This window comes from Marmota monax, unplaced genomic scaffold, assembly GCF_021218885.2.
Source record: "Marmota monax isolate L192 unplaced genomic scaffold, Marmota_monax_Labrador192_F-V1.1 WCK01_AAM20220418_F8-fsc00022, whole genome shotgun sequence".
In the NCBI taxonomy this organism is placed as follows: domain Eukaryota; kingdom Metazoa; phylum Chordata; class Mammalia; order Rodentia; family Sciuridae; genus Marmota; species Marmota monax.
This window is the reverse complement of record NW_026695215.1, coordinates 21,720,973-21,748,877: the sequence shown is the minus strand read 5'-3', so window position 1 is coordinate 21,748,877 and position 27,905 is coordinate 21,720,973. Positions and strand designations below refer to the sequence as shown.

The following is a 27,905-nucleotide window of genomic DNA, read 5'->3' as shown; positions in this document are numbered from 1 at the left end:
AGCTGAAGTGGTTCATGAGGGAGGATATGGGCAGATGCTAGGGAGGAGACACCACGTCTGGAGCGTCAGCTGTGTCAGATGTAAACAAGAGAACAGTACACTGTTTTTGCAGAAAGAGTAGATTAGGTAATTTTATCTGGAATGGAAAGAAACATTGTGATCATCAAGAAGTTCAGGTTTGGGATGTAGCTTAGTGTGGTAGAGCATGTGAGTACCACAACCAAGATGGCAGCAGCAGGGGCGGGGGTGGGAGGGAGGCTCAACTGCCCCCTCAAGAAGTAATATCGATTCCAAAACTTAGTACAGGGGTTGGGGCTGTAGCTCAGTGGTAGAGTGCTTGCCTAGTGCGTGAGGCGCTGGGTTCGATCCTCAGCACCACATAAAAATAAATAAATAAAGGTATTGTGTCCAACTACAACTAAAACCAAACCAAAACAAAAACACACACACAAAAAAAACCCCCTACAACCTACAAAGTGATTTAGCTAACTTAAAAATGGTTTTGATAAAACTAGGCCCATGTGGTTTTGGAGCAAGGCAGGAGTATAGTTTACATTAAGATGCTACCTCCTTGTGTAGAATTTACAGTCAACTGTGATGAAACTCAAAACTTAAGGGGCAGGGACACAACTCCTTCCTCTTCTGATAAACACAAAAGGGGTTCATGTCCAAGTTGAGACTCTTCCCCTTTGCTGTTTCAAAGACTCATTAGGAAACAAATAGTTAACATCAAAATTACAGTCCTAACTTTCTCATTTGTTCTATGACAAGATGAGGTGTTTTTATAGTTAGAAGGTGGTGCTAATGCATATAATATTTGGTGTTCGGGTCTAGCATCATAACAGCTAATGCAGTTTAACAGTTTCAGCAGAAGGTTTTTTTTTTTTTTCAACCTAATAGAACAAAATTCTGCATAAATAACAAATATCAGAAATGTAATTAGCAATTTAATTTTTAAGCTAAGTTTTACAACTCTTTTAGTGCCTTAACAGAGCTAACTGAACACATCTTAATACTAATTTGAGTCACTATTTTTATTCTTTATTGTCACATTTTCCAAGTTTTGGTGCCCAAACTTGGCAAACATCATGGAGATCTGTACACACATACATATACATATATATATATATATATACATACACACACACAGAAGTTTAAAGCCCCAGTTTTCTCGTTAAACCTTGTGCTCAGGCTCCTGTTAAAAAGAGATAAAATGATAAGAAGATAAAAATCAGGGAAAACATGAAAAGGCCCAATTGATAACTCTTTTTACAAATCAAGGGAGACATTCTGAAGCAAAATCCATCACCTTGCTAAAATTCCCACCGAGCTACAGCCTCATATATTTACAAGAAAGAAAAACAAAAGCCTTTTGCACACATCCACGAGGTTTGACAAGCCAGCTGAGGAGTTGTATTTTCTTGCTGTTATTTCAGGAACTTTTCATTAAAAAACAATGTTTCAGTGATTAAAATTTCAGGTGTTAAAAATTTCAGGCGGGATCATCTTTACATTCCAAAGCAAAATTCTTCAGGTAGGTACATGTCTTCAAATTGCTACACAATCACAACAACATTCAGGCTTTACATTTCCTGTTTGGTAACTAAGGGGCAGACTTGACTAGTGTATTCGAGGTCGTTTGACCTTGCTCTTCTCCACAGCAGCTCTCCTCTTCTGTGGTGACAGTGGTGCAGGCTCCTTATTATTCTGAAGAAATGCAACAGCTCCTGGTAGACAGTAATTCTCCACAGGAGGAGGAGATTCCTATAAGAGCAAAGGAAATGTTTTTCTTTTTTTCTCCCCAAGATTTCAAACTTTTAGGCAATCAAGTCATAGACTCCTTCACTCTGCCTTTTGAGGAGAAAAGCTTAAAAAGGAAAATGCATACTCTTTCCTAGGTTCTTGCAAAAACCTGTCTCTCATGGTATGCTGGATCAGCATACACCTTTTATCAGAAAAATGAGAGTACAGCTCAGGTAGAGGAAGAATCCCTGTTCAGATCTTCATGGGGATTACATGCTCAATAGCTATCATAACACAAGTTGTTAAGCTTAGCATAACATCCTCTCTATATTCCCATTTTACAAACCAATTTAAAATAAGACAACCTATGTTACTTAACAAGCAAGTGGCAAAGCTACAGAGTTCCTTCCCTTCTCAAACCCACACATTCTTCTCCTTCACAGCCATTTTACAATACTGAAGAAAAGATTTCTTCCTTTATTCTAAGTGTAATAACATCAATTTTTTTCTGGCAAATATGGTAGACTGGGTAACCTGAAAAAAAAGCTCCATAAAATTGGTGGTCGTTCCATGTATAACAACTGTAAATTCTGACTAAAATATATTAAAGGCAACTACCAGAAAACTGGAGAATAAACAAATCAAGAAGAGCTGACATTTAGAAGAATAAATAGTATAGAGCATTTTTCTCTTTTGTTATGACTTTGAGGAGAGGGCCCCAGACTGTTGTGCAGCCTGGCTAAAAAAAAAAAAAAAAAAGGCTTGAAGAAAGACACATGAGAACCACACCCCCTGGAAAGTAAGGTGGGGAAATCCCAGAAAAAAACAGCAAGCGGGGGACCCAGTTCAGGGAGGAACCCTGCCCAAATCTTCACTTGACCTCTAAATCATGCCATGTGTGTGCTAAGACCAAAGACACTGAACTAAGATTTAAGCTGCGGCTGCTTTATGTCAGTTTAGTAAACTGCCTGCTAAATAAAAACAGTAGTTTTCAGAGGGCTACAGCAGAATGCAGAGTTTCTAAACTTATTCATAATGTGCAGGATAGATTCAGAATTATTCTACATATGTAGAAGCAGAACATAATTCATTCTCAAGAAAAAAAAAACATAACAAAAATGAAATACTTATATATAAATTTAACAAAATGTTCATGAAAAATCAAGGAACTAAATTAATAGACAGGCCATGTTCACGGATGGAAGACTCAAAACACACTTAAAGAGATCAATACTAATGAATGCAATTCCCATCAAAATTAAGATTTTTTTATGAGTATAAACAAGCTTATTTTAAAAATTTATGGAAAAAAGGTACAACTGAAGAAAGAAAAATGGAAAGGCACCTAAAGTAGCTAAAACAATCTTTAAAAAGAGGAGTAAGTAGAAGCTATCACTGGCTGATATCAGGGCTAACAAAATAAGAGTTGTAGGATCACAGCAGCAGACCACCACAGAGGGGAAGACACAGATCAGTGAAACCAGAAACAGACATACACAAGTATGCCCAACAGACTATGACAAAGGTACAAAAGGAACTCAACAGAGGAGAGAAGGTTCTTTGAACAAGTGACAAATGGAGCCACTGCACAGTCTCAGAAGAAATCCCAGAATAAACTTTGACCTAAACTTCACATCTTATGTAGCAATTAGCTTAAAATGGATCATAGACAATGAAACTTTAAAGACTTTTAGGAAGAAACAAAACAATCTTTTAAGACCTAAAGCTAGGTAAAGGCTTGATATGAAAATCACAATCCATAAAATATTGACAAATCAGACCTCATCAAAATATAAACTCTTTGGCAGAGGAGGGAGCTCAGTGGCCAATAAATTTACTTCACATGCGTGAGGCCCTGGGATCCATTCCATACCACAAAGCCAAAGAAAAACTCTCTGTCTCTGCAAAAGTCTCTTCTAAGAAGATAAATAAGCTGGGAGAAAATATTCACAAACCACACATGCAATTAAAGACTATCATCTAAAACAAGAAACCCTCAGGGCTCAACAATAAAAACAATTCAATTAGAAAACGGGCAAAGGAGGGCTGGGGATGTAACAGCTTAGTGGTAGAGTGTTTGCCCAGTGTGCACAAGGCCCTGGGTTCAGTCCCCAATACTAGAAACAAAACGAAAAACAGAAAATGGGCAAAAGATATGAACAGATATTTTAATGAAGACTATGTAAACATGCAAATAAGTATGCCAAAAGATGTTGGACTTCATTAGCCACGTGAGATACACAAATTAAAACCACAGTAAGATACTTACTGAAATGGCTAAGAGAAAAAAATAGAGACAACACTAAATCTTGAAGACAGAAACCGAATCACTTACATTGCTGATGAGAATGTAAAACAATATGGATATTCTGGGAACATCTTGGGCATGTGTCACAGTCAAATGAAAACATATTCACATAAAAACAGCAGCTCTATTCATGGTAGTCCAAAACAAAACAACTCAGATGTCCTTCTCCAGGTTAATAACTCATAAATAAGAAACTAGCTTCAGCTCTCTATATCTTCCTAACCCCCGTCATTTTCCCTCATTATATAAATTTTTATAACCTCACATGTCTCAGTAAATTGACCTTTTCTTTTTAAAATACAGCGTCTCACATTGCCCAGGATGGTCTCAAACTCTGGGGCTTGTTACACTAAGCATCTTTAAAAGTCTCTTTACAAGTTGCTCCAGGAGTGTTATTAATGGTTACTAATTCCTAATCAGTATATCCACTTTATAATAAAGGCTTCAAGCATTCCTGCTGTTAAACTCTGAGCAACCGCCATACCCAAGCAGCAAGATCACGAAGCAGGCTGTTTTGGTTCCCCTTATTTCTATGCCAACCTATTCTAAAGACTTTGTAATAAAGACATTTAGGATTTTATCCGTCCTTGTTGACAGCTTACAGGCACTCTACTGTCAGGAAGATTTTTCTTTGCCCATTTAAATCTTACACAGTATAAGCTGATTCTGAACACAAAATCTGCCCTCCAGATAGCAAATGCCTAATTATTACCATATCTAACATAGGTATTTACTGAAAATCAACACAAAGGTCAAGAAAACTAAGAAGGACCTTGGATAAACGATTTTCCTTGGATTCCTAAATCAATTTCTACTTTCTTTATATCCCAGTATTTGAAAGCACGCTAGATTTGTATGACCTTGTCATATTTAACTCTCATGCTAAATGTTTATGTGTCATTATAAAAAACAGAACAAAACTGGAGGAGGCTAAATCAAGAAGAGCAGAAGATTGATCTTCCATTAATAACAAGCCAAAGGTTCTCAGGTACAGATAAGCATATCTTTGTTAATGAGAAAATCAAGGACACAATGTCACCAACCTGCATAAGATAATCAGCAATGTATTCTGTTCTTAAGCAGTACACATTCTGGGCAGCAGCTTCTGCTATATTAATTACTGAGTCATCTGGTTTCTGTTTATTTAAGTCAGAAAAGAGATGTGTGGCCTCTTTAAATAAAGGAACAGAATGACCAGGTAGCACCTAATGAAAAAAACAAAAAGAAACAATCTACCAGTGTTCCCAAGCACTTCAAATAGATAATATATACTTAAGCATTACCAATCTGAAAAGTAGAGGAAATGAAGAATTGATCACAGCAAGCATGGATGGATAATAATTCATGTAAGACACATAGTAAATTGATGTGAAACAAACCTTTGCTCCTCCAGACTGAAGAAGACGCTTGAATCCTGCTTCTCGGGATTGGTCAACATGTAAGATAACCTTCCAACCACTGAATGCTCCCTGTAAACAAAAACTATTCATCAGTGTTGAAATGATTTAGAAAATAACAAAATAATACTGATAATGTATGATTTTAACTGTAGACTGTTTTAAGTCAGCAAATAAAATTGGGGGGGGGGGAGCCTTAGGGATTAGACCATGGGCACTTTACCACTGAGCCACATCCTCAGTCCTTTTTATTTTGAAACAGGGTCTCACTAAGTTGATTAGGGACTTGCTAATTTGCTAGTTGGCCTTGAACTTGTGGATCCTGTCTCAGCCTGTGAAGTCACTGGGATTATAGGCATATGCCACTGAGCCCAGCTAGTAAGTAATTTCATGACCTTTACTTTTGCCACAACGTGATAATCTCTGGCACATTCCTCAGTAGACATTTGAGCTGAGCCCAGGTCTTTGTGCATGCTAAGCACGTGCTCAATCACTGATTTTATCTCCAGTCCTTTCTAAATTTTATTTTCATTCTGAGTCTTTCTATGCTGCCCAGGCTGGCCTCCAACTTGGGATCCTCCCTCCTAAGCTTCCTGGGCATCTGGAATTACAGGTAGATGCCACCATGCCCAGTATAAATATCTTTTAAAAGAGCTTTCAAGATATGTATCTTACTGTCAAACATAATTGGAAACACTAGAAATATACATTAAGTGCAATTTAGAATGTCCAAACCAAACAAACATATCAAAGGATAAAAGAAGTAGAATTATTATTTAGTTAAGCATATACCCTTAAAAAAAAGAAGCCACATGATTGAATGCCCTTTACATTACCTATATAATTATATACATACATGGGATTGAACCCAGCGGTGCTCTACCACTGAACCACAATCCAAGTCCTTTTTTCACTTTTTGAGACAGGATCTCACTAAATTGCTAAGGCTGGCCAAGACCTTGTCATCCCTCTGCCTCAGCCTCCCAAGCCACTGGTATCATATATGCTAATACCTCCACGATGCCCGATTCTTGTCTTTGCTGGATTTTTTTCCTCCATCTCATTGCTGCGAGTGCTAGTCTCCGTTGCTGTACACTGATGCCAGTCAAAACATCGAGTATGGAACTACTTCCCCATTCATAGTCTTCTTCCTAGAGAATGAACCCAATATACTTTTGAGCTCCTAAGCCCAGGGAGTCTGTGCTGCAGACAGGACATGTGTTTCTGACCCCAAGAAGCCTTCAATCAGCGAAGATTAAAGCTAAACACTGAATTGTTATAATCTGTTTTTTTTTTTTTTTCCCTCCTCCTTCTTTTGGTGGTACTAGGGATTGAACCCAGGATCCTCCACATGCTAAGAAAGTGTCCTACCACTGAGTTACATTCCCAGCCCATCTGAATTGTTATAAATACAGAGTGCAGTTAAGTAAATATTTTGTGAGCAGGGGGTAGGTAAATACTCTAGAGTCAAATGTATCCTAGCTTTTAATAAAATCAGAAAAGATATTGCACTCATTTCTAAGAAACATAACTACACCTGGCAATTGGCAATATTTAGGTTATTGGGCTTCACCTGATGTAAGAGTTACTTTGTACAAGGATAGTCTCAGAGGAGCATGTAATGAGAACTTGATTATCTGTCTGTAGAAAAGATCCCTAAGAGGGTCTTATTGAAAACTTCAAAAACTACATAGTAGATGCTATGGTGATGGCCAGTTTTCAATAATTAGTTTAATGGGCAAGTAATGAAGATAAAAGCTTACAATGAGATAATCTTGAAACTTTCTCATTTTATTTCAAAAGAAAAAAAATGACATTCAAATTAAATAATTCAAAAAGTGAATAAAGCTAGATGTGGTGGTGCATGCTTGTAATTCTAGCAACTCAGGAGACTAAGGCAGGAAGATCATGAGTTCAAAGGTAGCCTCAGCAACTTAGCAAGGCCATGTCTCAAAAAAATAAATAGGGCTGGGAACGTGGCTCAGTGGTACAGTGCCCCTGGGTTCAATCCCTAGTATCAAACAAACAAAATAAACTGAATATGGCTGTATAGTACCTTTTTTCTTTTTTTGCCTTGTTACCAAGAACCTCATACAGCTGATACAATCTAACTGGCCATGCGTGGTGTTCTTTCTCTCTTCTGGTACTGGAGACTGAACCAAGAGGCACTCTAACTCTGAGCTACATCACTAGGCCTTTTTATTTTTTGATAAGGTCTTGCTGAGTTGCTTAAACTGGCCTTGAACTTGTGGTCATCCTACCTCAGTTTCCCAAATTGCTGAGATTACAGGTACGTGCCAGCACGCCTGGCTCACATGTGGTTATTTCAATTATGTGTATGGTTGATATATATACTGGGATCTCTACCCCTGACCCTGGCCTGAGGACTGAACCCAGGGCTGCTCTACCACTAAGCCACATCCTCAGCTCTTTTTATTTTTAAAAAGGGTATTGCTAAATTGCTGAGGCTGGCCTCTAATTTGAGACCCTCCTGCCTCAGCCTCCAAGTCACTGGAATTACGGGCACATATCATAGCACCCAACTGAAACCTTAAGATATTCACTTTTCAAGAAAAACAAATCTTCACATGAATGTGAATACACACACCTGCACGAAGTGTCCTGCAGTCCTGCATGCTTCCAGGTAGGAGCGATGAAGCACCCACTTCCCAGCTGCCACGGAGGCCAAATACTTCTCATTTCGAAGTGGCTGCCCCACAACAATGTGTGTACAGCTGGGATCAAAGCACTGCTTCTCTATCACCAGCCCACCTTTGTGAAGAGAAATTGTTTGCATTTTTATTCTTAACTTCTTTCTAGGAAAAAATGTAATCTCAACTATACATAAAAATTGTTTATAAATAAAATGCACTGAACTATTTAAATCACACAACTCTGACATTAATATATATATTGAAATTCATTATAAAAATTTGAATGCAAAAGCAGTTAAAATAGTAAAATTAATACACACACATTAGCCACCTAGGTTCTAAAATTATCAAAACCTCACCATCCTTACTTCAATCTTCTTTCTGCAGTGCTGGGGAATCTAGCTGGGCATGTGCTCTACCACACTGAACTATTTTCCTATCCCCAGTATTTCTTTCTTTCTTTTTTTTTTTAACTCTGTGAGTTGGCAGAGTTTTACTATGATGCCATGTGAGTTGGCAGAGTTTCAGAAAGTGAAGGCACAGATAAGAGTATTTCTCTCTCTCTCTCTCTCTCTCTCTCTCTTCTTTTTAAAGAGAGAGAGAGAGAAAGAGAGAGAGAGAATTTTCTTTTAATATTATTTTTTTTAGTTTTGGGTGGACACAACATCTTTATTTTATTTTTATGTGGTGCTGAGGATCGAACCCAGCGCCGCACGCATGCCAGGCGAGCGCGCTACAAACTGAGCCACATCACACTTAATGTTCTCTTTCCATGTCAAGCTGTCAGACTAAGTTCTCTTATTAAAATGTAAAATGTACATCAAAGCTTTAATATAAAAAATGTAAAACATTTCATTACATGCTAAATGACACTATTTCACATATACTAGTGCAAATAAAATTACATTTAATCTCTCCTGTTTCATTTTATTTTTTAAGTGTGGCTACTAGAAAATATAAAATGACATGTGGGGTTCATGCTGTATTCCCAGTGTGCTGCTACAGCACACCAGGTTCCTCTCCTGGACTGCTTCCAGATGTCAGACGGGGAGCCCAACGACCAGGGGGGAAACTCAGGGCAAGAAATCTTCACTGGATGTTACACTTTCAACTTCACCTCAGTGTGGTTTTATTTATACTGTAGGCCTGTAATTTAATTGATTTTGTCCAAGTTTTCGTCCACAAATGCTCTAGTGCAGATTCTTAAGTGTTGGTTTCAATTTAAACCTTTAGGCCCATGATCTAGTGACTTTAGATTCAGGTCAGTTAATAAAATCAAAGCTCTAATGCTCACCTATAGCCTCCGACAGACTACCCATACTTTTTCTCAACTTCTACACCATGATATCAATGTTGACAACATCTGACTTCCAACTAAGGTAATTATAATGGGACAGTTTTAATTTAAATATTGGTACCTAGTTTTTCAATCAGATGACAATAATCAATACGTTCCTGAGGATTCAGAGACGACAGCTGAAATATGTATTTTTTTAATTCTTCGCGACTCTCCTCTGTCGTTACAATCTGGAATATAAGAACTTTATTTTAGAAAAAATTAACAAAAATTATCAGATACAGTTATTCTTACATTGACATTGTTCTTAGTCTTCCAAGTTATCAAATACAAAAACAATGCAATAAAATGCAGTTTTCACCATTTGATGAACCTTTGGTATTGATATCAATAAATTTCTACTATAACACAACAGCAAAATCCAAAAGCCATGTCACTACAATAGGATCAACCCACCTTTTCTCCAGGGTGTGGGGCCACAGGTGGATTGGCTAGAGGGAAGGCGATGCTTGGGGCTTGAGGAGTAGGGATCAGGTGACTGTCTTTTGTTGGAGTTTCCAGTTCTTCAGAGTTGGGGTGTTTGGGGGCTTCAGTCCCACATCCATTTCCAGGATCACTGACAGCTGAGGGCAATAAAATGCTGTAATGTGATACTGCCCAACACACTTTTCCTCTGCCTTGGCTGAAATCAGATTAAACACAAACTCTGCAATGTAAAAAGTACATGCAAAAGAAAATATCCTATTTCTAGATCTTATAAATAAATACAATTAATGCTTTAAAGGGCGTATGTATTATCTGGGTTTCTCCAACCCTTTCTTTAAATACTAAACTTACATCAGTAAAATGTAACCCAAATTCATAAAATGAAAGCAATTTTACATTTGGAGAAAATCACAGGCAGAGACAAATCTACATGTTTAGTTTAGGGACATGGTCATAGAGTGTGAAAAAAGGGAAAGATGATAGGAAGCATTTCATTTTCAAGGTAAAGCTCAAAGAAGAAAAAAATAGGATATGTTGGAAAGGAACTCATATAATCCAAAGAACAAATACAGATATATGCTGGGTATGATTTAGATTAATTAAATAAAAATGAGACAATATGGACCAAAGAACAATGATAAGCCTGGTGTGGTGGCGTACACCTGTAATCTCAGCGGCTTGGGAGGCTGAGGAAGGAGGATCATCAAAGCCAGCCTCAGCAAAAGTGAGACTAAGTAACTCAGTGACACCCCATTTCTAAATAAAATACAAAATAGGGCTAGGAATATGGCTCAGTGGTCGAGAACCCCCAAGTTTAATCCCCCATACCAAAAAAAAAAAAACCCAAAAAACAACCCTCCCCCCCAAAAAAAACCAAACAAAAAAGCCCCTGAAAGCCATGCCTGGAAAAAGGTGCCTACTCCCACATTTCCAAATTTAAAGAAAATATATTTTCAACTTATTGGACAACAGTACCTCAATTAAAAATTCCTTCTGACTCAAGTTTAGGCCCAAGTTCAACATGCACCTAATACAAACAAGTAAACAGATTATTTTCTCATTACCCTGTTCAGCAATTTCTGAACCACGTAAAGGCTCTTGAAAAGAAGAATCCTCCAAATTTTTAATGTCAACCTGAAGCTCAGAGTACTGTGTGGGACAACTAGGCCATTGCAAATTGCTGGCAAGCCTTGCTCTCTCCTCTCTTGCCGTAGGGTCATCCCAAATGATCTGTTCATTTTGGGAGGGCTCTGTGTTGACATCAGGTACTATCTGTCGAGACTGCCTACAAAATAAAAGTGACAATTTTAAATAATGAATAGTCAAAACAAAATCCAAAACACAAACTCCCTGAGATTATAACACTGTGGTTCACATTATGTGACCACCCTCAAGCATCAGACAGGCACTTGATAATAGTTATTGAAAAAATGAGCATAGGGAAATTCTTTTTTCTTTTTAAATGTTTCCGCCAGAAATTTAAACACATATTTTGACCAAATACCTACAGATATAAAATGTCAAAGGCAAATTTCAATAGTAAGATTTTTTTTTAATTCAAAAATAATTACTATATTTGAACATGGGATTTCTCTTAATTATATAGGTTAAGGAAACATGGTCATGTATAGAAAACTGGTTACTCTGCTTAACAGTTTTACAGTGCAGGAAACCAAACCCCAGGCCTCATGCATGCCAGGCAAGCACTCTATCTCTAAGCTATACCCTCAGTCTAACAGTTGTAGTGTTAAAAATTGAAATTATAGGAACTATAATTAAATGGGAAGCTTACTGTAAAGGTTGCCTCCTAAGAAGGTATTTTGATCAAACTTCCCAGAGTAGAAGGCAGACCAACCATTTACTAAATTATAAAGCACATTTTATGGTAAAATCATAATCATTCCATCTGAGAGTAAACAGAATCCTAGCTACATTTTTCATACATATGCATTCTCAGTAAAAACAGTTTATCCAAACATAGTATCCCCAAAGTCCCTTTGCCTCAAAAACAAAGAAGACAGCTTTTTATTCTGAGTACATTTATTTACTGACTTGGCATAGGATTTGGGTTCGCTGTAATGACAAAACATGATCTGCAGTATATTAAAAAGCCATTTATTCATTATTTAAAGACTTGGCCTCATGAAATAAATAGTATAGGATAAATGAATAGTTCCATTAATCAATTAGATAATATAATCCCATAACATTCATCCTACAGTTACAGATTTTTCTTCTATCTGGAAAAGATTAGCTATACTACTGTACTTAAATCGAATTGCCCTAAGAACTACAATCACCTTTCTAGAAAACAAATTCATAAGGAGTAGAAATTGCAAGCAAAGCTCCGATAAAGAGCTGGGCATGGTGGCTCACACCTGTAAGCCCAGCAGCTCAAGAGGCTAAGGCAGGAGGATTGCAAGTTCAAAGCCAGCCTCAGCAAATTAGCAAAGACTAAGTAACTTCGGAAGACCCTAAATAAAAAATCCAAAAAAAATTTTTAAAAGGGGGCAGGGATGTGGCTTAGTGGTTAAGTATCCCTGGGTTCAATGCACTGGTACCCACTCCCCACGGCACACACAAAGCTCTAATAAGAAATAACTATTTAGGGCTAGAGGTGTAGCTCAATGGTAGAATGATTGTGTGACATACATGATGAAGCCCTGGGTTTGATCCCAGGACTACCACCAAAAAGCAAAACGAAACAAAAACCCCTAACCAAAACCAACAAACAGAAAACATTTAATACTTTAATACTAAAGAGGAGACTGACTGCCTAGTGATTCCACTTTCAAACTGAATTTAAAGTCATTTCTGTCTTAGGGGAGGCAATAAAAAGCATTAATCGTGGTCTCCCTGAAGCCAGTGCTTGCTGGGACTAACCTCTGTGCTGTCTTCCTGCCTTCAAGTAAGAATTCTCAATTCTCAAATTGCTTCGAGTGAGGAAGGGAAAGAGGGGAACACTAGGAAGGAAGGAGAAAAACCTAGGCAGCAGAAGCCAAAGCCAACAGATAACAGGATATGATACATTTGTGATAAACAGGCCTAGAAATACAATTCTTTTATTGGTCTTGATATTCTAAACTTCTGCTTTATCACTAATTTTAAAACAAAGAGGCAAAATTAGCTTAACTCATTTTCATGAGTCACCAGGTACCTAAATGAGGACCTCTCTTTCTCTCAAGTCACCAAATCTTTCTGCCCTCAATGATAGGCACACACCTCAGAGCCTCTAGGACTCTACTTCGTCCACTTCGAGCGGAGCGCGTGCTGTCAGGGGTTGAGGAGGCACTGTTACAGCCACTTCTTGAAAGGGAAGTCCTCTGTCCCTGGGGTTTCACGATGGAGGTGGCAGACATGATCTCCTGCAGTTGCTTTTGGAAATTTTCTCTCATCTCCAAGGTCTGTGTGAGAACTTGAAACAAACAAGTACACCAGTCAAGGTCAATTTCCCTATCTATCACATCCCACAGTATTCTGTCTAGATCCAGAAAGAACCAGAATTAGAAGTGGAGCCTAAAGATGGGTCTGAATTGCTATGATCTTATTATAAAACTTTAATGGATGAGGAGTTGCTTCTCATGAATGATCAAAGAAGTAGCTTCCTGAGATGAAATCTACTCTGGTGATGTGAACATTGGGAAGACTGGCTCCAGTTCTGAAGAAGTTCTACTCTGGGTAAAAAGGAATCAAAAGCATCATGTTACAGAGAACTATTTCATGAAACAAAACAAAAAACAAAAACAAACAAAAAAATCATTATGGCAAACTTCACTGCTGTGTTATTTTAAGAGATTACCAGAGCCAACCAGAGCTTTAGCAACCACCATCCAGAGCAGTAAGCAGCCATCATCAGAGGGAAGACCTTCTCTCAATAAGATTATATCTTGCCAAAGATTCAGATGTTCAGTAGTATTTTTTGCAATAATGTATTTTTAAATTATAGAGTACACACTGTTTTATTTTTTAATTTTTTTGCAGTTGTGGATGGACAGAATGCCTTTAATTTTATTTGCTTATTTTTATGTGGTGCTGAGGATCAAACCTAGTGCCTCACACATGCTAGGCAAGTGCTCTGCCGCTGAGCTACGGCCCCAGCCCCAACACATTGTTTTTTAAAAGACATAATGCTTTTGCACAGTTTACAGATTTAAATATAATGTAAACATAACTTTCATAAGCACTGAGAAACAAAAAAGTCCATTTGGCTCACTTTATTGTAACATTTGGTTATTGCAGGAGTCTGGAGCCAAGCCTGCAATATCTCCAAGATGTACCTGTACTAAGATAACAAGGCCCTAAGGTGAACCATTAAACAAAAAGAAAAGCATGTGGAATAGTCCAAACTTATGCATTTTAAAAAGTGAGAGCAAGAACACACACACATACATATAAATATGTATGTATGTATGTATATATATAAAATTGTATACGCATGCAGAAAACAGCACCAGAAGAATACATAAGAAACTAGTACCAAGCCGTGCACGGGGCACATGCCTACAATTGCAGTGGCTCAAGAGGCTGAGATAGGAAGATCTCGAGTTCAAAGCCAACCTCAGCAATGGCGAGGGGCTAAGCAACTCAGTGAGACCCTGTCTCTAAATAAAATACAAACTAGGGCTGGGGATATGGCTCAGTGTTTGAGTGAGTTTAAATCCCAGTACCAAAAAACAAACAGACCAAAACTGGTAACAAAGGGAAACAAGGGCAGGATAAACTCTTCCAGACCTTTAAAATCATACGTCAAGTATACTGTACATGTAATAAAACTGTTTGGAAATCACTGAAAAAACTTGAACCAAAGAGCATTTTGGGGGGGTTACTGGGGACTGAACTTGAGATGCTTTACCACTGAGCTATATTCCCGCTACTTTTTATTTTTTAAAGACAAGGTCTAAGCTGCTTAGGGCCTTGCTAAATTGTTGAAGCTAGCCTCAAATTTGTGATCCTCCTGCCTCAGTCTCCTGAGTCACTGGGATTACACGCATATGACACTGCTTCTGATAAAGCACAAATTTTTTAAAAATCATCAATTGCCTGTAATCCCAGTAACTGTGGAGGCTGAGATAAGAGGATTCCAAGTTTAAGGCCAGCCTCAGCAACTTAGTGAGACCCTGTCTCCAACTAAAAAAACAAGAAGGGCTGGGGATGTAGTTCAGTGGTAGTATCCCTGTGTTCAATCCCCAGGACAAGAAAGGAAAACAAACAACTCTTTCTATCTTTAATGGAACAATTATATCACACTGACTCTGTAAAATACCTGGTTCCATTCCACAAGTCTCACTCTTAAATTGCTTAAACTTCATCAAGTGGCATAGAATCTTGACTTAATCTTCAAATACACACACACACACACACATGCTTTGCCAGTATTCAGTAACAGAAAACAACTGTGTCAAACATATATATTTTTAACCTTTCCTTTTTGTAATTTAAAAAGCTTTACCTCCTTTAGAATCATTCTTTTCATTTCCATCTGACAGTGCTGATTCTTTATTACTGGTGGTCATGTTTTCTGTACCATTTTCTTCTACAGGCAAATGATCTGGCTGTTCAAAGAGAGAAATTATAATTGCTCAAATGAAGCCACTGGATAAGGTTCCACAGCAATCCATGATTACATATACAGCTTGGGGTGGGATGTACTGTGCACATTGCCTACCTCTTCATCCTCTGCTGCAGAGACAGTTGAGGGCACTTGGCTGTTACAGAGTCTGCCATCTTGCACGGTACTGATATCAAGGCTCATTTTGGGATTATAAGTATGTGGATAAAGAGATTCAGGAAGACGCTTATATTCCTGGGCACACTGCAATACAATAGTGTTTTGAAACAGAATTGACTGAAAGATGTTAAGGAGGAAAAGAACAACCAATACAGCCTGTGGTAAGATGGTAAAAGTTCACAATATTACAGTTAAAAAGAAAGCAGTTTATGGCTGGGCACGGTGGTACATGCCTGTAATCTCAGCAATTTAGGAGGTTGAGGCAGGAGGATCACAAGTTCAAGGCCAGCCTCAGCAACTTAGTAAGACCCTGTTTCAAAATAAAAAAAATAAAAAGGACTGGGGATGTAGCTCAGTGGTTAAGTGCCCCTTAAGAAGGGGTGGGAGGGAGAGTTTACAGTGAAAAAGAAAAATTGTCCTTTGTATTGGTGCTGGGAATTGAACCCAGGGCCCTGTGTGTGTGAGGCAAACCTTCTACCAACTGAGCTATCCCCAGCCAAACTGTCCTTTTTAAATGTCATGGCCACTAAAGTATAAAATCTAATCCTATTTCTGTGCTTTTGCTGAGGTATCAATTACTTCAGGGAATACAAAGAAAGGAAAGGAAAGAGGGTTCTAAATTGTATTACTGTTAAATTAGTTGCTCTCAAATTATTATAAAATTTTCATTCACCCACGTGTGCGCATGTGTGTGCACACACACACACATATATACACATTTGGAGTGGGGGCAATCCTAGGAACAGAATCCATGCAGAGTGATTCTGTTCTACCCTTGCCTTGCACATGGAGGTAAGTGCTCCACCACTGAGTTATACCCCAACCCCTTTGATCTTTTGAGATGGGGACTCCTAAGTTGCCCAGGCTTGCCTAGAATCTGTGAACCTCCTGCCTCAGCCTCCCAGGTAGCTGAGATTACATGTGTGTACCACTAGGTCCAACTTATTCATACTGTTTTTAACTAGTGAAAAGAATCAGAATAAAAAGAGTACCCATCGAAGATTTGTTAAATAATAAGGCAATAAAAATCGAATAAAAATAAAAAAGTTTTTGATGCCAAAGAGATGAAACATGTATTGTGGTCTGGACTTCAGTGTCCCCAAAAGGTGGGTGTGTTAAGAGGCTTGGTCCCCAGCTTAGCTCTATTGAGAAGTGATGAAAACTTTAAGAGCTGGGGCCTAATGGGAGGTCTTTGGTAGGGAGTAAGGGGTATGCCCTCAAAAGGGAGAGTGGGACTCCAACTCCTTCCTTTTTATTTTACTTTCTCTTTTTTTGGCTACTGGGGATTGAACTCAGGGACACTCAACCACTGAGCCACATCCCCAGCCCTATTTTGTATTTTATTTAGAGACCGGGTCTCACTTGAGTTGCTTAACCCCTCATTTTTGCTGAGGCTGGCTTTGAACTCGCCATCCTATCCTCCTGTCTCAGCCTCTCGAACCGCTGGAATTACAGGTCTGGACCTCTGTGCCTGGCTTCTCTTTCACTTTCTGGCTATGAGGTGAGTGGTTCTGTTCTAATACATGCTATTGCCATGACATGCTGCCACACACAGCTTACCAAGATTACCAAACTTGTTTACAGACATGGAAACTGTTTTGTGCTCTGAAATGTTTGTAAATACATTTTTTTTTTTTTGGGGGGGGGAGTAGTTATTGAACCCACAGATGCTTTACCAGGAGCTATATCCTCAGCACTTTTTATTATGAGACAGAGTCTTGCTCAGACTTCCCTAGAACTTGCAATCCTCCTGCCCTAGACTTCCAAATTGCTGGGATTATAGGCATGAGCCACAGTGCCAGGCTATAAACATTTTCAATTAACAGAGAAGGGATACAGTAAAGCATTGCTTACTTCTAAAAGCCAGTGCTCAGAAACAATGTGTATTCCTCTTTCTTTTATAGACTTATACTCTCGATTACTGTCATTTGGTCGGCCTTGATAGATGAAATGAGTTACCGTGTCATCAAAACTCCACCTGAAACAATCAAATGCAACAAAGCAAATAACTAAAAGAAATATCCCATTAGTTCAAGGTGATCATTATTCACTATGAACAGAATATTCTAACCAGCAGAAAATTTTCAGAACTAGAGTAAGCAAGAACATTAAAACTTTAATTTTTAACAAATTTTATGTATCTCTAGCTATATAAATATGGAGAGATGTTTAGAAGAACATCCTTTAAAATGTTACTGTATGCTGGGTGTGGTGGTACACACCTATAACCCCAGCAACACAGGAGGTTGAGGCAGGAAGATCCCAAGTTTGAGGGCAGCCTTAACAACTTAGGGAGACCCACCTCAAAATAAAAAATGAGGACTAGGGATATAGCACAGTGGTAAAGTGCCTCAAGTTCAATCCCTAGTACTAGAAATAAAATATATTAGTCTATACTTTTCTAATTGTTTCAATTTTGTTGTCATAATATGTATCACTTTATAGTAGCCATAAAGGTATTTTCAAATTCATAAAATGTTGCAAAACATCCAAGTCTGTCTTCCAGTTGTTAGACTTCACTCTTCACTGTGCATTTGCTTTATGCCTCACAACAGATGACGTACTTTTCCTACTTCTCAAAAATCCTAAAACATTGGAGGAACACAGTAAAATAACTTGTCCAAGAATATTCAATAAGTGGTAGAGTCAGGTTTGACTTCAAAATCCTTGCTCTTAACTCTTGTGCCACACTAAAATCTCCTGATTCTCCTAATCTGGGAAAATCTACAAAACAGTCATCTTTCAAAAGCTTAAGTAAAAACCAAAGAGAAGAAAATACAAATTGGGTTTCTAAATACAATCACCAAAATAAATCTTTTTCATGGACGCTTGATATTTTCCATTTCCTAAATAAGAAATCTCTGAATCTTTTAAAATAGCCAAGTTAAGCAAATTAAGTAGTATTTCTCTCTAAATGATAAGCATCTCTCTTTCCTACTGATCACAGACACACATCTTCCCTAATTCAATTGTAAGTGCTCCTAGCAACAACCTCTAATTCTGCTGTAGTGGTAATTAATTATATATTTAAAAATATTTAGCTGGGCATAATGGCATACAATTGTAATCTCATCTACTTGGGAGGCTGAGGCAAAAGGATCACAAGCTGGAGGCTGGCCTGGAAATTTAGCAAATTGTGTCTCAAAATAAAATTTTAAAAAGGGTTGGGGGTGGGGTGTAGCTTAGTGGTATAATGCTTGCCTAGCATGGATAAGGACCACTATTTAATCACTAGTATGTCAGCAGAGGGAGAAACAGTAAAACAAAAATATTTAAATAAACTATCAAGATAATTCAGAAAAAACAGAATCAATCATCTTGGGTTTACCATTCAACTCCACTGTGATAATACAGAAACTATGAGTTTTAGTCCTCAGAGGCCTTTTAAGAAAGAACAAGTAGCTATAGATAGTTCCTATCATTTTTTTTTTTTTTAAACAGGCCAGATGGTAAACACTTTATGCTCTACAGGCAAATGTCTTTTGCAACTACTCAACTCTTGCCTTGTTATTTGAAAGCAGTCAATGACCACTTACAAATGAACAGGCATTGCTATGCTTCAATGAAGCTTTACTACAAAAATCCAGATGATGGGTCACTGACCCTTGGTCTAGACCAGTATTTCCACTGACACTCATGCTATTTGTACTTGGGACCTGTCAGCAGGTGCTACTTTAAGAGGTAAGAAGAAAAACTTTGGTTGTTACAATAACATATTCATATGCTGGAGGGTGCTAGTATTTTATCCGGGGTAAGGAACACGGTGCAGGGATACTAGAATTCTGATGAACAGTTGCGTACACAATTATTCCATATTCTGTATGATTTGTAATGTCTCCACAAAATCATAAAGGCAAAATTGGTTGTTTATAATTAGATGAAATCTAGAATGTTTTATATATAAAAAGTTATGCTCTCTATATAAATAAGTTATTTTCTGCAGTTTTAACTAAAATTAATACAACTGAACAGTTAAATTCCGTTTAGGAATTTCAGCAATAAATTTTATCATTTTTTTTTTTAATACTGAGAGGGACTAACATTTCAAATCTTATAATAAACAAGAAAGTTCTACTATTTCACAAGATGTATTAAATACTAAGAAGCTTATAACTATTACAGATAAATTTAAAAAAATTTTTTTTAGTTGTAGGTGGACACAATACTTTTATTTATTTATTTATTTTTACGTGGTGCTGAGAATTGAACTCAGTGCGTCACACGTACTAGGCAAGTGCTCTACCATTGAGCTACAACCCCAGCCCCCTATTACGGGTAAATTTTATTTTTATATTCTCCGGACTTAATTCTTTATCAAATGGGAAACTAATTAAAAGAAGAAGATAAAACTAATAATCATATTCCTCAAATTATTTGTCATTTATAAAACCAACCACTACCCATGAGTGGATGAACACAAATGATCAACAAAGCCAGCATAACAGTAGCTGGGACAGTTAAGAGTCTCTTAGTCCCTGACACTCAGGTTATTTGTACTTGGGACCTGTCTCTAGCTTAAGACTTTTAGGTTGAAGGCACATCTGACAGCTTAGTCTCCAAATTCCTAAAAATGACGTCAATCAACCTCAGCTCCAGCTACCGGGGTGACTGACACAGGAGGATCACTTGAGCCCAGAGTCTGAGGCAAGCCAGGACAACATAATAAGTCTCTCTCTCTCTCTCTCTGTTTTTTGCATTGCTGAGTTTGAACCCAGGCCTCCTCCATGGTGGGCAAGCACTCCACAACTGAGGGACATGCCAGCCCAAGAAACTATCTCTTAAGAAGGAAAAAAAGATACAAAGGGGGGAGGGTACCAGGGATTGTACTCAGGGACTCTTGACCACTGAGCCAACCCTAACCCTATTTTGTATTTTATTTAGAGTCAGGGTCTCACTGAGTTGCTGAGCGCCCAGTTGCTGAGGCCGGCTTTAAACTTGCAATCCTATTGCCTCATCCTCTGGAGCTGCTAGGATTACAGGTGTGCGCTACGAAGCTTGGCTTAAAAGTAGGAATTCTTTTAAACTGTACTGATCATTCATGTATCCCAAGTTTCTATTACTATTATAAGTGAAACAAAACAGGTTCTGAAAAATTTGTCTTATATCTCTAAAAAATATACATGGATGCTATCGTTTTTTCTACCCCTATACCCCTCTCTTCCCCTCCCTCCCTTTCCCCCTTTGCCCTATCTGGAGTTCATATCATTACCCTAAGTACATGTATGAAGACCTAAAGGATGTGACTCTACTTTGTGTACAACCAGAGACATGAAAAATTGTGCTCTATATGTATATCTATGTATAATATGAATCATGATGCATCCTGTTGTCATATATAACAAATCAAAATTTAAAAATATATATACATGGAAGAATGAATTGATATGTGAGATGATATTTTCAAAAGATGTGGAAATTTAAAAGTCATTTTGTAAATGTGACTGAAAGGTGAAATAACCATTTTCTTGTAAATAATCATGATAACTTTTAGAATCCCTCATAAACACAGTCCATGTCATCACCAAAAACAAAGATGGGCAACTACCTGTAATCTGCTCCTAGGGAGGCGGCAATTCCATTTAGTTCATTCTGCTTCTTATTGAGCTTTTTACTAACATACACCACAACTTTGTGAAGGGGTTTTGGAGTGTCTTCCTATATGTAAAAGATAAAAGAAAATATCAGCCACTATTATTCTAAACATTTTAGTTAAAAACTTCCAGTTGATAAGAAAACTAAGTCTACCTTCTTTGATTGGGCATCCTTCAGTTGAGGGCTGGCAGAAAGAGCAACTGAATTTCGAGAACTATTTGCCAAAGCGAGTTTCAAGTTTCTGACAATGACTTCTGAGAGTGGTGTACTCAGTTTCCTTTTCTGTTGGCTGGGACCTCCTGGAGTTTCCAAGGCTGCAAGTGCATCCTACATATATACAGAAAAAGGAAAGAAGAAGAAGAGAAGAAGAGAGAAAGGAAGAAAGAGCAAAGACAAAGAGAAAAAGGAGGATAGAATGATAAAAAGAAAAACAAAGAAAAAAGGGACTTTTTCAAGTAAAATGAATTCACCAACACTGACATTCTCATGAGCAAAGTGTGAGAATGTTTCCAAACATGCCTGACAGTACAGAACATAATCACATTTTTCTCTTTTTTCAGTAAGATGCGGTCTTACTGTGTGGCCCGGTCTGGCCTCAAACTCCTGGACTCATGAGATCCTCCTGCTTCAGCCTTACATGTAGCTGGGTCTACAAGCACATGCCACCCACACTTGGCTTAGATTTTTCTTTTTTTGTCCAGTCTAATAGGTTACATAATTTTATCTGTACGCTTTAATTTTCACTCTTTATACTTACTAAGGTTAAATATATTTATGCATGCATAATTTAATTTTTTGTGAGAACTACGTGCCCCATCTTAGCCCATTTTTCTATTGGGTTGTTAGTCTTTTTAATATTCACATATATGAATACATAGTCACATTCCTTCATGTTCATTTATAAGTGTATATATCTACTGTGATATACTTCCCACATATTCAGTCCCAACTCATCATTTATCAAATTTTGCCATTTGCAAAATTTTTTAATGCTGTCAAATTCATGTGAATTTGGGGCATATGTTAATTATTTTTAAAAAACTAACTCATGGTTCATTTTATAATTATTATTATTTTTTTAGTTGTAGTCGGACACAATGCCTTTTATTTATTTTTGTATGTGGTGCTTAGGATTGAACCCAGTGCCTCACACATGCTAGGCAAGCACTCTACCACTGGGCCACAACCCCAGCCCTCATTTTAGAATTTTTATGGCTTCATTTCTTGCATTTAAATATCTGACCATCTAAAATTTATTCTGATATAAAGTCTGGGCTTTAATCTCAATTGTGTTTTCAGATGGCTGCTCTCTGTCTGATTTGAGCACCATCTTTATCACATAATAAATTTTCTAATCAACGGGGCATAATCTTGTACATTTGTTTGAGTATTCATGTGACAATAACATGCTGCTTTAGTTACTACAATTTTATAGGTTAATAACCAGCAGGACCAATGGCTACCCTCAATTATTCCTTTCAGATTTTTTTACACTATTTCTGCCTATGTTTTTAATAGGATCTACATTATTTCTATATAGGTTTAAAATATTTAATCTATGTTCCAAAAACAATGATAAATCTTTCTAGATGGTAATTATAAAAATTTCTTCAGGAAATTTTAGAGGACTCTTAATACATAAAAGAAATTAGAGGCTCCCATACCATAAATACCTGGCTTTAGTACCTATGCCACCAACACTACTGCCCTCCTGGTATTTTCCTTGACCAAAGCACCGGATTTTGACCCCTCTCACCAACTCAAGGATGTGACTCCAATTCCACCTTCTCTCATTTGCACTATCACCTGGCTCTCTACTAGATCAGTCACACTGGCATACATAAGTTTCTTCTATATTAAACACAAAACAGTCTTTGGGCAGTTCTTTGCCCTAGTAAATATAACCTCATTTCCTGGCCTCCCTTACAACGAAGACTCCTTAATGGCACAATTTATAGTCCATAACTCCATTTTTTTTCTTCGGAGACAGATCTCCCAATCATATTGCTCAGGCTGGTCTTGGAACTCCTAGGCTCCAGCGATCCTCCCAACCAAGCCTCCAGAGTGGGTGGGACTACCGGCACATTATATTACATCCCACTTCAACGTCTCCAGTTCTTAGAAACCCATGAGAGATTTCATACCTATCTACCATACCACCAAAATCTTTACTGTTGAGCTCATCATTGACCTTCATAATGCAAAAATCCAGTGATAAACTTTCTGTTCTTACCTTTCTTATTCTCTCAGTAGCATCAGATATAGTTAGTACTCTATTCTTCTCTGAAATACTTTCCTTTATTGATTCCCCACCAATCCCTGCCCGCTGTGTGCCTTCTCAGCCTTCTTTGCTGGTTTCTCTTCTAAGTTGAACACTTTGAGGTGTTCTTTCTTTCTTTGTCTTCTCCTAGTATATGTATATGTTTCTCTAGGCATATACTATTTTCATAGGGTTTGAAATATTATCTATGAATTCATCTTCCCAAATTTCTATCAAGTCCAGACCAACCTCAGGCTCTATATGGAATTGCCCTGAAAACAGTTCTTGGATATCTACAAGTATCTCAAATTTCGGGTGTCTAAATGTGAACTCAGAATGTTTAGATACGTTTCAACCTGTTTTAAAATCACTCAGTTGATAGGTAGCTCCATTCTTCTAAACTCTCAGACCAAAAATTTGAAGGAACCAAATTCTAAACATTTGAAAACCTATCACATCCTGGGAAGAACTGATTGAAGTTAATTAATATGGAGACATATTCTTGTAAACCAACAGACTTTGAAGATAAAAGAAAAATTCATATGGCTTCTAGGCAAAAAGATACGTAGTCACTATTATAAGTGACACAAAACAGGTTCTGAAAAATTTGTCTAATATCTCTAAAGACGTGATACGTAGTTTTTTCAAAATGGATTTTGTTGACACATACAAAGCAAGACAGTAGTAGAGGAACATGTACAGGAAACTCCAGAAAAAGTTGCAAACCAAGAATGGTACATCCAAGAAAGCAATCTGTTGAAGAATTAAGGCCATAGCAGAACCTGTGAACACGCCAAACATAAGGAATATTATGCACATGTGCCAATCTTGAGAGATCTACTAGAGAATGAACTTCATTCTACCAAAAGATGATGGAAGACTTCATAAAGGACAGTAAGCATTTCATATATTTGAATGTAGAATTAAGACCCAACAACCATGAGGTCCATGGGTTGAAGAACACATAAACCCTTTATTTTCTGACAGAGTAGAAAAATGCAACAAAAAATAGTAGAATAGAGCTAGGGGAAAAGAAGAGTAAGATCACTGCTACAGAGGCAACAAGTGGGAGTCAAGATACAATTGAAAACTGACAAATAAGACAGCGCACGCCTATGATCCCAGTAGCTTGGGAGGCTGAGGCAGAAGGATAGTGAGTTTAAAGCCAGCCTCAGTAAAAGAGTGAGGCACTAAGCAACTCAGTGAGATCCTGTCTCTAAATAAATTACAAAATAGGGCTGGGGATGTGGCTTAGTGGTTGAGTGCCCAAATTCAATCCCCAGTACTCATCCCCCAAAAAACTGACAAATAATAAAAGAAAAGGGTGGGGCTGGGGATGTGGCTCAAGCGGTAGCGCGCTCGCCTGGCATGCGTGAGGCCCGGGTTCGATCCTCAGCACCACATACAAACAAAGATGTTGTGTCCGCCGAAAACTAAAAAATAAATATTAAAATTCTCTCTCACTCTCTCTTTAAAAAAAAAAAAAAGGGTGATTTAAGGGTACTTTATAAGGTATTAATATAAAAATAACCAGGAGAAGAAGAAAAAAATCTACCCTAAATACCAAAAGGAAAAATAGAGAGGTCATGCGAAGCAAAGACGCATAATATGTATGCATAATCATAAATTACATCAAACTATGACAACTAAGATCAAGTAAGTCATCTTGAACATGAATAGGCTTAACTTACCTAATTAGAAGATTTTTAAATTGGCCCATAAAGCAAAACCCAACTAAGTCAGAGAAGATATACTTAAAATGCAAGCAAAAGGCTAAAAATTAAAAAATACATATTTATTTATGAGGCAAATGTAAAAAGGGAACAGGGAATGAAATCCTAATATCAAAGTTGATTTCTACAATATTGAAAGCCACATTCCACATTCCAACTAACATAATTTATGAATTCTATGTATCAAAAAATATAGCAACTATTTATTTAAAACAAAACCAGGGGCTAGGATTGTGGCTCAATGGTAGAGTTCTCGTCTAGCACATGCGAGGCCCTGGGTCGATCCTCAGCACCACATAAAAATAAAAACAAAATAAAGGTATTGTGTCCAACTACTTCTAAAAAAATAAATGTTTTTTTTTAAATAAAAAAATTCAACAAAAACCAGACGAGATTCCAAAAGAAATAAAAATATAAGAAACTTGAAAACATTTCTGTGTATGAAATGAACAAATAGGAAAGGAAATAAAAGATTTAAACAATATAATCAATAATTTAGATCTCTGGATATATATGATATGTATCAAACACTGTATCCTTACATAGAGAATGTACCATCTTCTCAAAAATCTATCAAACGCCAGAGCACAAATACCAGAGTAAGTTCTGTGAAATAAAATATTACAAACAATACTCTGAACACAATGTAAAAGAACTAGCAATTAAGTAGGGGACAGTGGCACAAGCCTATAACCCCAGTGACTAGGGAGGCTAAGGCAAGAGGATCGCAAGTTCAAGGAAAGCCTCAGCAACTTAGAGCTTGTCTCAAAAGAAAAATATAAAAGGGCTAGGGACATAGCTCAGTGATAAAGTATCCCTTAGTTCAATCCCCAATACCACCCCCTCCCCCCAAAAAAAGATCAAGCAAAGTAAGTCCTTTCATCTGAAAATTAAAAGACTTTATATACATTCAAAATACTACATGTTAGTAGAGTACATGTACTTTTTGTGCTATTTTAACTTCTATAAAATTAGAAATTATTTCCAAGTAAAAAACTGGAAAACAAAACAATTGATGATATTAGGTATTTGCAAGAATGAGCTATACTGAATACTGGCAATACTCCATTGGTGAAAGGATTATCTGGTAAAATCACTTTGGCAGTTTGTCATTTTCTACTGAAACTGAAATGTAGCCCAGCAACTTCACTTCTAGGTATATACCAAATAACACACACACACACGCGCACACACACACACACACACGAATGTTCACAATAACATCATTTTGCAAGATATTACAAATTATTATTTTGGAAAAACCTAGTAATCACCTACTCTTCATTACCAGTATGCTGGAAATATAAATTGTGCATGGCCACACAATGGACTAAATAAACAAACTACAGCTACACCAACAGCATGGACAAATCTCCTAAATGGAGGATGAACAAAAACAATAAAACAGACTGAAAAGAATACATGCTACCATGCCACTTATCTAAAAGTGAAAACAAGCATAACACAACTATAGTGTGAAAAGCCAGGAATGCCACCTCTGGCAAGGAAGTGGCAGTGGGAAGGGAGCATGAGGAACGTTCTGTGGTGTTGTCAAGGGTGTGTATTTGAACATGGATGGAAACTTCCCCATTGTTAGCACTGGTATTTCATTTAGCAATACATTACTATGTATTCTGGATGTATATCAACTCAACAATTAAGTTTAAATAAGAGGTGGGTCTTTTGTTTTGCTGTCTGTGAGGACTGATAAATGTCCGTTTTCTTGTTTGTGATCATTCCATAGGCCCTTTTTGTGTTTTGAGTCAAGAATTCAATATATGTATTACATCAGTTTGGCAAAGCAATGCATGTAATCCATTTCTTTAGTTTATGTATCACCAAAAAAGGAAAAGAGGAAATACTGCTAAATAAACTATGGGTCTAAACAATGAAAACTCTTTTGTGTTTTGTACCATTTTAAGTCTATTTCAGAACTACAAAGCTTTTACTACAAGGAACCTATAAGAGAATTTTGATTATTTTCTTGCCTTCTAATATTATTTCATTTAGTCTTCAAAAGGTCTGTGAGCTGAGAGACTGTGGAGATTACCTGGATTCACTCCATTATTTTACAGGCAGGAATAATGAAGCCCAAAGAGGTCAACGTGCTGTAAAGGCAACAAGAGGCAAAGAAGAGACCTGACCTAGACCTCACAGTTCCCGAGACAGTAATTTCCCTCCATTTCTTAAGGTACAAGAAGAGTATAATCACAATTTACAACTTACAAAATATTACTTTAGAGGAGATTTCACATGAAAGCTTAAGATTTTAAGTCTGCTGTTAGACTTTTATTTTTTTTTTTCATGTGGATCATTGAAACTAATCCAAGATAAAGATATAAATTAGTTTGGAGAATATCATAAAATTTAAATTGTTCATGTTTGAAAAATAAATTCTCAAACATGAACAATCTGTAAATTTTCTGGTAAGTCTACTTTGAAACACACTAAGCAAAAAATTATTAAAATGTAGCTTATTCATTCCTTATGAGCAAAACAGCAAGAGATGAATGAGTATAATAATTTTGCAAAAGTTCCTGGATAAAAAAACCATAAGGCCAGGCACGATGTTGCACACCTACAATCCCAGCGGCTCAGGGGGCTGAGTCAGGAGCATTTCGAGTTCAAAGCAGCCTCAGCAAAAAGTAAGGTACTAAGCAACTCACTGAGACCCTGTTTCTAAATAAAACACAAAATAGGGCTGGGG

At 37.3% G+C, this 27,905-nt stretch overlaps 1 protein-coding gene across 2 annotated transcripts in view; it reads right to left on the bottom strand.

The window, feature by feature from the left end:
• Positions 1-927: 927 nt before the first annotated feature.
• Topbp1 (DNA topoisomerase II binding protein 1) overlaps positions 928-27,905 on the bottom strand; it is a 55,661-nt gene continuing 28,683 nt past the window's right edge. For both annotated transcript variants that reach the window (XM_046431380.2, XM_046431381.2), the window contains 14 exons: positions 21,359-21,532; positions 21,159-21,268; positions 17,468-17,591; positions 15,551-15,697; positions 15,335-15,437; positions 13,108-13,300; positions 10,950-11,170; positions 9,856-10,022; positions 9,521-9,629; positions 8,057-8,220; positions 6,462-6,599; positions 5,431-5,520; positions 5,095-5,256; positions 928-1,764 (listed from right to left, as the gene is read on the bottom strand). In XM_046431380.2, the coding sequence (XP_046287336.1) occupies positions 1,621-1,764; positions 5,095-5,256; positions 5,431-5,520; positions 6,462-6,599; positions 8,057-8,220; positions 9,521-9,629; positions 9,856-10,022; positions 10,950-11,170; positions 13,108-13,300; positions 15,335-15,437; positions 15,551-15,697; positions 17,468-17,591; positions 21,159-21,268; positions 21,359-21,532 (2,046 nt within the window). In that variant the 3' untranslated portion in view covers positions 928-1,620. The remainder of the gene's footprint in view (positions 1,765-5,094; positions 5,257-5,430; positions 5,521-6,461; positions 6,600-8,056; positions 8,221-9,520; positions 9,630-9,855; positions 10,023-10,949; positions 11,171-13,107; positions 13,301-15,334; positions 15,438-15,550; positions 15,698-17,467; positions 17,592-21,158; positions 21,269-21,358; positions 21,533-27,905) is intronic.